The sequence below is a fragment of the Pteropus medius genome, unplaced genomic scaffold (assembly GCF_902729225.1).
Source record: "Pteropus medius unplaced genomic scaffold, Ma_sr-lr_union100, whole genome shotgun sequence".
In the NCBI taxonomy this organism is placed as follows: domain Eukaryota; kingdom Metazoa; phylum Chordata; class Mammalia; order Chiroptera; family Pteropodidae; genus Pteropus; species Pteropus medius.
In genome coordinates, this window is record NW_024342470.1 from 1,545,856 (window position 1) to 1,559,270 (window position 13,415).

General features: G+C 41.9%; 2 protein-coding genes and 2 non-coding genes across 6 annotated transcripts in view; 3 read left to right on the forward strand and 1 right to left on the reverse strand.

Moving 5' to 3' along the window:
- The window catches only part of TRIM66 (tripartite motif containing 66), a 54,778-nt gene extending 47,466 nt beyond the window's left edge, over positions 1–7,312 (reverse strand). Inside the window, exon 1 of one of the 3 annotated variants that reach the window (XM_039863513.1) lies at positions 7,017–7,312. The gene's annotated coding sequence lies outside the window, so the exon portion shown is untranslated. Of the gene's footprint in view, positions 1–4,720 lie in introns of all 3 variants that reach the window. The other 2 variants (XM_039863511.1, XM_039863505.1) reach the window with 2 other exon arrangements.
- A 49-nt stretch (positions 7,313–7,361) lies between these two features.
- RPL27A (ribosomal protein L27a) lies at positions 7,362–10,273 on the forward strand. The gene is made up of 5 exons (XM_039863533.1): positions 7,362–7,454; positions 7,837–7,900; positions 8,314–8,389; positions 8,976–9,150; positions 10,101–10,273. Exons 1-5 carry the CDS (start codon positions 7,452–7,454, stop codon positions 10,227–10,229), a joined length of 447 nt encoding a protein of 148 aa, XP_039719467.1. The 5' UTR covers positions 7,362–7,451; the 3' UTR covers positions 10,230–10,273.
- Positions 8,547–8,676, forward strand: LOC120603251 (small nucleolar RNA SNORA3/SNORA45 family). Its single transcript, XR_005652995.1, has one exon. It is a non-coding gene; the product is annotated as a small nucleolar RNA SNORA3/SNORA45 family (small nucleolar RNA).
- LOC120603250 (small nucleolar RNA SNORA3/SNORA45 family) lies at positions 9,867–9,995 on the forward strand. The gene has a single exon (XR_005652994.1). It is a non-coding gene; the product is annotated as a small nucleolar RNA SNORA3/SNORA45 family (small nucleolar RNA).
- Positions 10,274–13,415: the final 3,142 nt, after the last annotated feature.

Genomic DNA, 13,415 nt, shown 5'->3' on the forward strand with positions numbered 1-13,415 from the left:
TTTCACTTCCATCCACACACTTTAAGAGCCAAGCTCATTAAGGACAACGGTGATGGGACTGGGAGAGGGGAGGCTGCTTGGGGGCCAGGTAAGATGCCACTAAGTAATGGATGGATGATGGACTTTTGCCTCTAATTCATTTCGAGGATCCAAGGGCAGTTATTTCCCACAGAGCAACATAGTAGTCTCAGTGGAGGTGAGGGCAGTCTCTCTTAGAAATTTTAAATGGCTGAGTTTACTTTGCTAGAGTGAGAATATCAAACTTTTTGGTCTTAGAACTCCTGTATGTTTTTAAATTATTGAAGACCCTAAAGAGATTTTGTTAGTCTGATGGATCTATTGCTATTTACCATATTATAAATAAAAACAGATAATTTTAAAATATTAATTCTTTAAAAAACAATAAATCTATTACATGTCAACATGAATACCATACTTTTTAGGAAAAATTAACTATTTTCAAAAAAGGTAAATTTAGTGAGAAGAGTGACATTGTTTTTCCTTTTTGCAAACTTCCTTAATAGAAGACAGCTGGATTCCCATACCTGCTTTGTGGTCAATCTGTTACATGTTGTTTTGTTTATAATATATGAAGAAAAACTAGCCTCACACAGTTATATATTTGGAAAAGATAGGAGTGTTTCAATAGCCTTATCAGATAATTGTGGATATACTTCCTTGATATTCAACAAAATTCAACAAGGGGTAATTTTTTAAAGGTGAGTTGTAATGTGAAATCTAAAACTACATCAATAAACTTTTCTTATTCTGTTATATTAAATTCCACTGGCCTATCTTGCACTTTGAACTGCTCTTTTACCCAAGCATAATTTTATAACACAAGCATTGGTCATCTGGAAAATATTGGTTCAATAACTTATAGAGATGCTCCAAATATTGACACATTTCATCATACAATATCCAAAAATATCACTCTTAAATATCACCTCTAATCTCATGGAAAATTCTTTAACTACTAGGATGTTGTCAAACTCATGGAGGCAGCTATAACCTTACTTCTAATTTTTGCCTGAAAACTCAAATTTTATCATTGGCAGCAAATACTATCAGTTTTTGCCTTGAAATGACAGGTTTGCATCATTTTTGAGAAAATATATGCCAGATCCCCAAGCCTGAATAACTACAGTTTGTCTGTCAGTTGTTCTTTCAAGTGAAACTGGTGTTCTACAGGGGGGAAAAAAAAACTAGTTCAGCTTCCAACTCAAATAACATAAGTAGCAGAAGTGTTTTTTGTATATTTCCAATTTCTTTATACAGAATATTAAAAGGACATGTATTAAAGGATTTAGATTTAATAAAGTATTTACTGCTTTATCATGGACATTAAGTGAAATTGGTTTTTTGTTCTGTTTTGTTTTTTACTGCAAATGCCTAACAGTGTGCAATGATTTGTACTAGCAGTTTTACACACCATCTTTGGCTTCTGCTTTGGCACCATCAGTGCAAATGTCAACCCAGTGAAAGGGGCAAACAACATCTTAGTATTATTATGCAGTGTTTTGACCTTCTGGACCCCTTGAAAGAGTCTCTAGGAACCCCACAGGTCTATAGATCACACTTGGAGAACCGATGCATTAAACTTTGAATAACAATTCTGGGAATTCAGGGAGGTGGCACGGTTTTCCAACACCAGTGGGTACTACACAGTAAAAATATAAAGAAGCAAGCATTTCATTCCTGTCTTAGAAGAGCAATCGAAGTAACTCTGTGAGTATAAAGATTAAATTAAAGGCACGGCCAAGCAATGAATCTCTGATTTGAGGATAAGGGGAGAAGATCCAATGATTTATTTTCTATCCCGTTCTTCTGGCTGATTTTCACCATAACTTAGCTCTTTCCTCTCCTTCCTATCTCCCTTGACCTAGGAAAGTGGAGGGGATAGAGTTTGGCAGAATGCGTTAAGCTGGGGGTAGCAAATTAAATATCAACAGAGGTCAGGTTATACAAATAGTGCTCCACCTAAAAGCATGCAGGTCAGTGTTGCCAAACCTTACTTTTTCAAAACACCAGAAATCCAGATTTTTATTTAAATGTTAAAACACTGGAAACTAATTAAATTCAAAAACATAGGAAAACATCATGAATCAAGCAAAATATACCAGCAATCAGTTTATGACTTCTGCTTTAAGTCACGGAGAAACCTGGACTAAATGAAACATCAAGTTTGGAAGGACACAAAACCTCACATACAAGTTCAGCTTGATCACAAACCATCTCCTTTTAACATTCCACACTTGGGGATCTGAAAGAAGGGAAATGTTTACCAGGTTTCTGTAACTTTTCCAAGGAATGACAGAACAAGTCATTCCATTGACACACTGGAAGTAAGAACTTCAAAGATTGTTTGTATGGGTAGTACAGAACAATTTATCATTAAAATGTACTCCTTTTAGGGAGAAAATGAAAGAGATAAACACTAGGTAATGAGAGAGCACCCATTCTATGCTAGATTGTGTTGAATGTGATGTATTATTTATTTGTTTACTATCTGTTTTAGACACAGTCCTAAGGCAGGACTTGGTCTTTCTTGTTTACCTTTATATCTGTCCCTCGATGCCTGCCACATATATATCGTGCCTGAACATAGCACACACTCAATATATACTTCTAAAATGAATGAATGAATCTCAATCATTTTTCATTATACGGACAAGAAAACTTAGATTTAAAGAGAATATGTTATTTGTTCAATATCACTCAGCTAGTAAAAACAGAGTTAGGAAATGAACCCAAGTTTCTGTGTCCTTTCCACTTTTATCATCTGAAATTAAATTAAAACCCAAATATTTCAGCCCTTCTTTGTTCTGCTATTGGATAAACTGCCCTCAAAGATCCTACAATTCCTCTCTTCACATTTTGCTATTCTGAGTTTAATGGAAGCAGGGTTTTCCATCCTAGCTTCTGATTAAGTTTCTAGGAATGCACTTGTTATGGAGCACGATGAGATTTTTTTTTAAAATCTATCCAACACAGAAAAAAAAGACTCTTAGAAATTCCTAATCCTCAAGCCTGTGCTGAAGAAAACCCTGAGATCCTATAAATTTTCCCCTAGATGTCATATATTGCCATATATCAAAAACTACTGATAAAACAAAAACCTGAGCTTAGTGTAGTTGAAATTGAAAACTATACATGTCACTGATGCATAAATCAGTACACTTCATTTGGAAAAAATATATAGCAACGTAAAATAAATAATAAAAATGTTCATGCCCTATAGTCGAGCAATCTCATGCCTATAAATTTATTCTGGACAAATTATTCAATACAAGAATAAAACTAATAGCAAAGAACACAATAAGAACCAAAGAAATGAAAACGAGATACCTGAAGATAAATAATTTACCTGAAGATAAAGTACTCTTCAGCTATTAAAAATAATAATCACTGGAATAATACACAACAGTAAAAAAGAATGAAACCTTGCCATTTGTGACAACACGGATGGATTTAAAGGGTCTCATGCCAAGTGAAATAAGTCAGGCAGAAAAAGACAAATCCTGTATACTATGTCTATCAGCTTTGAAGATTGTTATGGCTCCATGTAGTTGAGAAATAAAAGGTAATATTCAAACACAAAAACAGCATTGTACGGTATTATGATTTGAGATTTTTATACTTATATATTTTTCAAATTTTTCTTTAATGTTTTACTACTTATCTATTAAGTAATTTTTAAAAAATTCTTTCTGAAGTAAATTCAAATTTCAACGTTTTTTCTCTAATTCTTACTTAGAACAGAAATCTGGCTCTTCCCATCTTAAATCAACAATCCTCTATTTGAAAAAGAAAAACAACATAATATTTCCAAATGTCCAAATCTAAAGATGAAGAGCCAGAAAACAAGGCTGGATCCGTTCACACTATTGTTGCTGTCTGAAGGACTGCTGATGAACTCAGGAACCCCAAAGAAGAGAGGAGAGGAAGCACCAGGGCCCTCTTCAGAGTGGAAGTGTATTCACAAGGCCACCTGGAGAGAGGCCTGGGGTAGCAAAAATGTCATCACTACCTTTACTTGCCTTGCCACGCTGCTTCCTGACATCATTCCCTTCTGTTCATTTCACAAGTTTATCTTCTGAGGCCCAGACTCTCTGAGGAAGCCCATTTAGCCTGAGATGTCACAATACCATGCTCTACTTCAGAAGAGATGTCACAGAGAAGGAGGCTTCTCAGGGGTTACATCCAGGGTCATTCCCTCTGTGTCTGACGTGGAAAGACAGGTCGCTTAATGCCTAATGTCTGGCTGCTACTCAACTTTGCAGGTACAGAACTCACTTTTGTTTGCTCTCTCAGAGCTGGTCAATATAAGGAAACTGACTCACACTGACAATCCCATATTAGCCTCATGTTGAAGCTACTGATTGCCTTGTGAAGGTGAGGGAGCTGGCTAGAAACCAGAACCAGTCGACCACCCAGAGCACTCCCTAACCTGGAGACTATCAATAAGAATGTTAGGTGAGCAAAGAACCCAACAGAGTCCTGATCCACTCAGGGAGGCCTCCCATTTTGCTGAGTGTCCTGACAGACAGGAATGTAGCTCCTCTACAAGCCAAGGAACCTGACAAAACTATCCAGCATCAATGTGCCATCACCCAGAACCCTCCATCCAACCCCCTGGACAGTCTTGGTCCTTGCTCCAGGCCCTAGTTATAGGGTACCTGACGGTTCCCTTTCATTCCTAAAGTTTTGTCTAGCTTACCTCCATTCAGACCATCATCCCAGGGTAATTTCCAGGTAGCTCAGCTTATGGCTTGTACACTTACTGGCCAGTTTTGATGTCAAATAAAGGATGATCTCTTCTTAGACCTTGCCCCCCATCCTCAAGGTTCCTCTTTCTGCTGGTCACAGGCAGTATGTGATTAAGGACTGAAAGAGTGATGAAGACCACCATGCTGTGAGGTAAGAGAGGGAGTGGTCACTGAGGTAAGAACAGGGTATCTAGAGAGAGAAGACTAAAGACTAGGCCCTGGCTCTCTATCTTAGGAGCTCTATAGCCTCTGGCAAGTCATTCGACCTTATGTGCCTCAATTTTCTCAGTCAAAAAATGGGGCTGGTAGTGTTGACTTCTCAGGCAGACGCATTTTGTAAACTGCAAGGTATATCTGGCTATTTTCGCTGTGGCCTGGAGTGGTAAGATGCTCAGTCTTGAGTGCCCATCAAGACTTTGGAAAGCAGATTATAAAGTGAGCTTTAAAGGTTGAGAAAGATTCAGGATATCTGGTCAGGAAGAAGATGAGCACTCCAAGCTTGAGAAATGACACAAGCACATGCAAAAAGGCAGGAGAGATGTACCAAGTTTGGCTGAAGTAAAAAGCTTCTGTAGGGAAAAAGCTGAGGTAGGGATGGAAAGGCAAGTGGGCTGTATTCTGTTGGTAATAGGGAGATAGTGAACTTTTGATCAAGTGAAAGAATGAAAGTCATGTTTTAGGAAGATTAACTTAGCAGAGGTAAGATGGATGGAGAGATTGAAGGAAGGTTACAGTGTAGGCAGGGTGATCACAGGAGGATGTGAAACTCAAGAAATATTAAGTGGGCTTTAATGAAGTCAATGGCTTAAAAGGAGAAAGCTTAAACAGGGCTTAAAAGGAGAAAGCAGATTTGACAGATAGATATAGAATAAAAGGATATGGTGACACTGCATTAGAGGAAAAGAAAGCTTGGGGACAGTTTTCAGGTGTCTCTTACATCGCTGTGGTGGACAGGAGTGCTACACACCAAGATATAAAATAAAGAAGGCACCAATGAGCAGGGAAGATTGAAGTCTTTACATGTGTTTATCTAGTTTGTCTATAGAATGTCCAAGGGATACTAGCCACAAATTAAGTGACTATATGAGTGTGGAGTTCAGCAATAGACATGTGCATTGAAGCCATCCAAGATGAGTTCACCCCAAAAGACTATGTACTGTGAAAAGAGGCAAGACAGGAGGCTTAAGAAGACTCCAATATTTAAAGTGTGGTGAAAATTAGAACCTGAAAAGAAAACTGAGATAGCCAGAAAGATAGGAGGAAGGTGATTTTTCTCTAAAAAAAGAAGTCAGAGGGGTAACATACAACAGAGAGAACAAGTGGTATGAGGAATAGGAAGAGTCCATTCAATTTGGTGTTTGTTTAATTGATGATGACTTAGGTAAGGGCAATTTCATTGAAATAGTGGGGCTGAGAGCTAGACTGAGGTGGTTAAAACTACGAATGGGAAGTGAGCAAACAGACAGCATTCATAGACTACACTTCTGGGGAAAAGGGTAAAGGAGCATGGGTGGTAGATGAGACAGTCATGGAGAATTTAGGATAGTTTAGCTAAAATATATTTTAGCTGAAGAAACAGAAAATACATACAGAGTAATTGAGGGAATGGGATCTTGAACACTGGTTGAGACAATAAACTCTGGTTGAGATTTAAGACACGAGGGTTGCCTCTTCCACTATTAGGGAAGAAAGAGAGGTGAATGAGGGTAAGTGCATTCATTTGATCATTTGTTGAACATGTACTATATGTCAGGAACTGGGAGTGCACGGATAAAAGAAAATTTTATCCCTTAATAATTTGGTCTAGTAGGAAAGACAAACAATTATCTAGGAGCTATGTACTAGATTTTGCGGTGGCACGATGGAGTAAATAAGCAACTACAGCTGAACAGGTCAGAGAAGTTTCATGAGACGCTTGTAATGGGTCTAGGTTGAGCAGGGGTTCTCTGGTCCAGGACAGGAAGGCGTCACAGTCGTGTCGAATTGAGTTCAGGTGAAAATTTAAATGTGTCGGTTAGAAAATGTACAAGGTCTGGATAAAATGGACACTAAAGCAACCAGGAGCACAGCAGGTTCAAACTGAGTACGCCTCGATGATAGCACAAAGGCAACGGAAAAAAGAAGAGCCATCGCCCGTTCAGGAGTGTGGGTGAGCAAGGTCCCACAGGGTGGTAGAGACATCCAGGAAAGGACTTCAAAGGGAGCACAGCGAGACAACGGGTGGGCACTCTAAGGGTCAAACAGTACCTCGTAGGTCCTCACCGCGGCCGGGGCACAAGCAAGCGACCGCTACCGCTCGGACCGAGTTAACCCATAAGAAGAGTAAGACGCGTGGGGCCGCTCTGGGCTGGGACATTTGATGAGGAAGTGAGACATACGATGGCCTAGGAGGGTTCCTGAGCCATGGCGCAAAAAGACCCGGCCCACAGCGCCCCAAGTCCCAGATTCTGCGACAGCTCTAGCTGCAGGGAAGGAACTCCGCTGTCAAAGCCACCAAGACGGCCCAGGGACTGCGAGAATAACCTGCAGGAAAAGGAAGCAACAAGCCGCAGCCGCGCGAAACCCGAGACAAGCCCGAGGCCAGGCCTCCCAGGCCGGAAGTGACGACGGTTGGCACCGCCCCCATGTCCCATACCTCGCGATACTTCGCAAAGGCCTCCCTCTTTCTTCTTGGCGGCGGACATGGTAGGTTATTCGTTTCGTGCCTTTTCTGCGTTGCTGGCGCAGGCCGCGAGCTCTACTTGCCTTGCACCGCAGCCACGTACCCTCCACCTTAGACCAATCTTCTGAGTCGCGTATGGCGGGCTGCAGGGTGGGGAGTCGGTGTGAGCCTGGAAGCCTGGGGCCGCGTGTTCGGCCCAGGGTTCGGATCTCTGAAACGCGCGGGCCCAGGCACCGCCCTGATGAGGCCTCACAGCTCCGGGCCAGTCTGTAACTCAGCTTTGCTGAATGCGCCACAAAGCAGATCCTTGATCTTCAGGCCCACGGACCCCTCACGATCTGGCAAGCTTCGCTCCCTGCCCCCAAATCTGTTAGCCCTTATTACCAAGCTCCTTTTTCCACATAGCCATCCAGACTGAGGAAGACCCGGAAACTTCGGGGCCACGTGAGCCACGGCCATGGCCGCATCGGTAAGTGCTGGTTCCCATCATGGTCAGCTTGGGCTCTCCCTGTTTGGTGCTTGGATAGTTAAGAGGTAGGTAGCTTGCAAGAGGGTTATCAATAGCTTTGTGCATTCGAGTCAAATTGAAGCTGACCTTTAGCTGTTGATCTTTTGTTTTTGAGAATTCTCTAGTGCCCTAATCATAATTTCACAAAAGTTGGAGGGGGTGAAAATTGGGACACAGTATTGAATTTGTCGAAGGTGGTAATGTTAGAAAAAAGATGTTTAAGCTGGAGTCTTGAAGGAATAGTAATGCTGGAAGAGGTATTGTAGACGGGTAACAGCATAAGCAAAGGCAGAGAGGTATGGGGAAATGCTTTTGCTAAAAGTATTGAGGGGTAATGAAGACTGTGTTAGCCATGTAGCTTTGTATTCCTGCAGGCAAACACCGGAAGCACCCAGGAGGCCGAGGTAATGCTGGTGGCATGCATCACCACAGGATCAACTTTGACAAATAGTGAGTTTCTTGGACTGCTTTTACCGACATTGTTTTGGAGTTGGGGGCAGAGGGCTGGCTCAGAACATCTGTAGTGGAAAGCAAGCCCCTTAACACTCAGAAATCTTGCCTATTGTTTTTCTGAGTTAACACTTGATGTGAACTGAGAAAATCTGTCATCGAGGCTAGAGTCACGCTTGGGTATCAACTATTGCCTTAGTGTGCTAGAGCTCTCGAAAAGTAACTACTGACCTTATTCACTGACTATGGCCCCCATGGCATAGTCAGTCACCAGGTTCGTAACATGCATCATCTGATTGACCTATACAACTGTTAGACCTGAATTGTAGTTTTGGCCCTGCTTCTGACTTCCTTGATGGCTTAATCTGGCTGCATGAAGTAAGGCTAGTCTTTTTCTTGTGAAAGCTTTTGGTGGGCTTTTTAGAAGGATTTGTTATATTCAACAGATGAATGGAGTACCTGTTATGTCACTGTTCTAAACCAGTAAAGAAATCACAAATTTGGTGGGGTGGGGGGTGGACTATAAAGATAAACATAGCTTCTTAATTGGAGTGAGGTTATAAAAGTAGTTGCTTTCTCTTCCCAGTCACCCAGGTTACTTTGGGAAAGTTGGTATGAGGCATTACCACTTAAAGAGGAACCAGAGCTTCTGCCCAACTGTCAACCTTGATAAACTGTGGACCTTGGTCAGTGAGCAGACACGGGTAAATGCTGCCAAAAACAAGACAGGAGCTGCTCCTATCATTGATGTGGTGCGATCGGTGAGTGAATATTTTTTTTGCCTTTGTATGGGTTCTTAAATCTCAAAATTCTGAGTAATATATAATTTATTTGATATCCCACCTAGAGTCTATACCAAGTTACCTACTAGATAGTTCCGCCTTTTGGTAGAATTTCCAGAGGTAATTCACTGACCAAAATTGAACTCCGGTTCAGTTGAAGAGTAATCTTTTTTCTTTCTTTCAGGTATTTCATTTTCACTTGAATGTTTTTCCAATCAGTAATCTCATTCCTACTGTTAGTGCCCTGATTTGTACAGGTTTGCATTTCTCACCTGAAATATTGGCAATATCTTAGCCCAAGTGGTTCTGGTCTATTTTACACAAGCCTACATGAGGCACAGCTTTTGGACCCTTTGTGTTCCTTATAGAATAAAATCCTAATGTGTTTGATTGTTACTTAAGGCCTAACCTTATCTGATGAGGACCACCCCAACCCCACCCAAAAGAAAACTACGCAAGCATTTTTGTATATCATTTGGAGTTCTGTCCTTTGTGTCAGTCTTAGCCCTCCCATGGGTATAGATGTAGTCAACCCTGAGGGAGCTTTCAGTTAAGTTCAAAATTCTTCCCAGCCTGTTTAATACCCCTTGGTCAGGTTTGATGGTCAAGACTTATTGGAACATTGCTGGGAATGTGATTTCCCTTTTCTGCTTATTAGATGGGTAATTGAGTGAGGGAAAGGGGTTTGTGCTTTGCCCGAGACTAGAGTCACATCCTGACAGTTCTTGTCCTGGTGTGCTAGAGTTCTCGGAGAGAATCTGCTGGTCTTGATTCACTGGCGAGGGCAATCAGTGCCCCCGGTAGTGCCCAGGTCAGAAACATTCCCTTCTCGGCTCCTAGATGGAGTGGGTTGGCAGGTATGTTTCCTCATACTCATCAAGGAGTTGGTCCCTGCCATGCTGTATTATAAACTCTTTTCTCTGTTCTAGGGCTACTACAAAGTTCTGGGGAAGGGAAAGCTCCCAAAGCAGCCTGTCATCGTGAAGGCCAAATTCTTCAGCAGAAGAGCTGAGGAGAAGATTAAGGGTGTTGGGGGGGCCTGTGTCTTGGTAGCTTGAAACCACATGGAGGAAAGTTCATTAAATGCTCACAAGTGTTTTTCTCTTCTGGTCTGAGTGTAGTTCTTTGGCACCTCTACCTCCCTACCTGTATGTCAGAAACTGACCTAACTAACAGGTTCTAGGAGTAAGAGTATGCGGGCCTGGCCTCCTGCCAGCTCCCTTCAGAAGAAAGTGCAAAAGATAGCACCAACACTTAGAGACCTTGGCTGGTTACCTAACAGTGAATCTCTTCATGTGGAAAGTAGTAATGTTGGTGACATACATACATATAAAATAGCTGGAAAATCTGTCTGCATTGTATACACTGAATTTACAGTGAGTGGAATGATGTGCCCATAAACGTTCCATGGGTCTCAAAAGAGGAAGACTCAGTTTTGGTGGGGAATAGTCTTTACAGGAATTTGATGAGTAATGTTCTAAAGAGGGGACAGAGTGATAGGATAGAGGCAGTTCTGGACTTAATTCCTGAACCTAAGGGTTTTCCACCTGGCTCCCTCATCTTGGACTAAACCATTCTGGTTATGACCAAAATCTTGAAATGGGGCCCAGCAATCTGAATTTAAAATGCACCAGGGCTTTTACGTATTAAAGTGGTCTGGATCCTAGATAGCAACTGTCAGGATTTATGGGTCCTTGTACATAGGAGTTAAGATTACTATTAACATTTCATAATGTTTTTTCTCTTTTAACCACCTACAGCACCTGGTATTCCTAGGTGGTTTCCCATCTAAGTACTAACCAGGCCCGATCCTGCTTCCGAGATCAGACAAGATTGGGCATGTTCAGGGTGACATGGCCATAGACCATAATGTATTTCTTTGAACAATTTTTCTTCTAGTCTTAAATGTAGCTAGTAGAGAAATTTGGCCAGAAATGAATCAGTCTTTCTAGGGTCTGCATCTGCAAAAAATGACCAATGCTTGTATACAGATAGGACCCTCACAGATGTCAGGAGTTATAATTTGCTACAGTTTTTATAGTTCTGCCAAAGGTTTTGATTTTTTTCCCACCAAAAATAACGCAGTCTAGAACTCGGGCCAAAGAAATGGTTAAGATGGCACTTAAAACTCAGCTACTAGGTTAGTTTGGTGGCGAAGTATTTCCTTAGTGCTCTATGGAACAAAGCTGTTTACAACCATTAGAGGATGTTGAGGGCCGACAAATATAAGGAAGCACAGGACAAGAGACCTGATTTAAATAATGGGAGTTAAAAGGGGTCAGGAAGGCTTTACTTAGATGGACAAACATTTGGATTTGCATCTCCCTTAATGTGCTGAGTGAGAAAGGTAAAGTGAAGGGTTTCCCTTAGTGTCTTAGAGGACTTAATATGGAAGCTAAGGCCATGGATCTAAACGAGTGGTTAGTAGTTGATAAAGAATTACGAGACTTAACATTTGTGTCCTAGCAGACACTAAAGGAAGGAAAATGTAATCTTGCAGGGAAGATTCATACAGGATTTGGACTTTAGATCTAAACCTAACAGCTATAAGACTTAGGCTTAGTCCAATTTTCTCATTAAAACTTAGGTGAAGGCACCTACTTGATCGTATGAATTAAGTAAAATGGGAAGCATTTAAGATTTTTTGACTCTTAGTAACCATATGTAAGTGTGAGCTGTCACAGCAGACAAGTCATCCTTGGTGTGATTCAGTTAATGGGAAAGTGGTTCAAACACAGGGAAGAGAAAAAACATGATTTAGGAAATCAATGTGGAAAGCTTATGCAAGTGACGTTAAGTGGGAGATGAGCCTGGAGAGCCTCTTGTGGTTTATGGACTGGGTGAGGCTGGAGGCAGGTTCAAAACATGGGAATGCGAACAAAAGGAGTAGGATTCAAAAGACAACATGACTTGGTGACTTAACCTAATTGGGGTGGGGCTAATTGCAAAATAGGCCTGGAAGGGTGGAGTTTAGGAGTAAGAAAAAAATCACTAGTACCTTAGTGTCAGCTTCTGCCCCTGGTATTAGTTGGCATCTTGTGGTGGTAACTATCCAGAAACAGAATGGGGTTGGATAGAATAATATCCCAATCCTACATAGAGGGTGCAGATGAACATGCTAAATGTGTAAGTCTCCAGTACAGCTAATCTAAATATGATGCCCCAGACACCATGCCACCCCATTTCCTGACCTGGGAAAGGCAGCTTCTGATCTATTTGGAGCTGCCTCCTTACAGCTTGGTCACTCAACAGTATCGACAGCTAACACCTGGATTCTGATTCCTCTCCAAGCAGTAATGCTGCCAAAGAAGCTGGGGTGATTGGTGAAAAGCCAAATTCATGTCCCAAATAAGTGAAAAAGACAGACCTATAGTGACCACTTGGCTTGCTTTATGGAACCGAAGGCAAACCTTTAATTTTCTTTTATATTTCAGTTGAGAGTAAAAGGTGCCATAACTGATATATAAAATATAGTCATAGCCAACGCAAGGAAACAACGTTCGTGAGGCTGCCAAGCTTTTACTAACGTGTCCTGTAGACACGGAACTTCGTAATGCCACTGTTCAGTGGCCAGTAAGTGCACAGGGTTAATGCCGTCCTCCCATATAGGAAGAGCAGAGCTTCATCAGATGCCCCTCTAACTCCGTGGTCTCTGAAAATGAAATGGTTATCACCTAGCGCATTAGGATGACAGCTAAATTTTCTATAAGCTGAAATTGCTAAGGACATTTCTGGCTTAATAGAAACATGTCATATTTTCATACAAACTTCGGTGCTGCAGCTATGAGTTACAATTTATGGGATGGCTGCCACATTTTGCAAAATCAGCTATGTCGGATTTAAGTTTTCAAATATTTGTATTCGATGGCTAGCCCAAGAGTGAAGTCAGCCCCGGGACGAAAACAAACCTGAAGCGCGCACCGCCGGCGGGAGATATACAGCGTCTGCCTACACTAGAAGGCAGTAGGCTATTAGGGTTCGGGCGACAGGAGCCCTGCAGAGCCTGCCGCTACCGCTGCCAAGCTCGTTGATCTACGCTGCCAGAGACTTCCGAAGCGCCCTCACACGACTCGGCGCGCTTTTCCTCCGCCCCCGAAAGCCATTTGCAGCGAGAGACTCTACTTCCGGGGTCACTTTGACCCCCCCCACCGCATGACCGGAAGCCCGATCGGCGCCAGTTCCCAGCCATATCCGGAATGGGCGGGGCCGTCCACATCGCGAGGCGTAGATAACTTTTGCCCCCG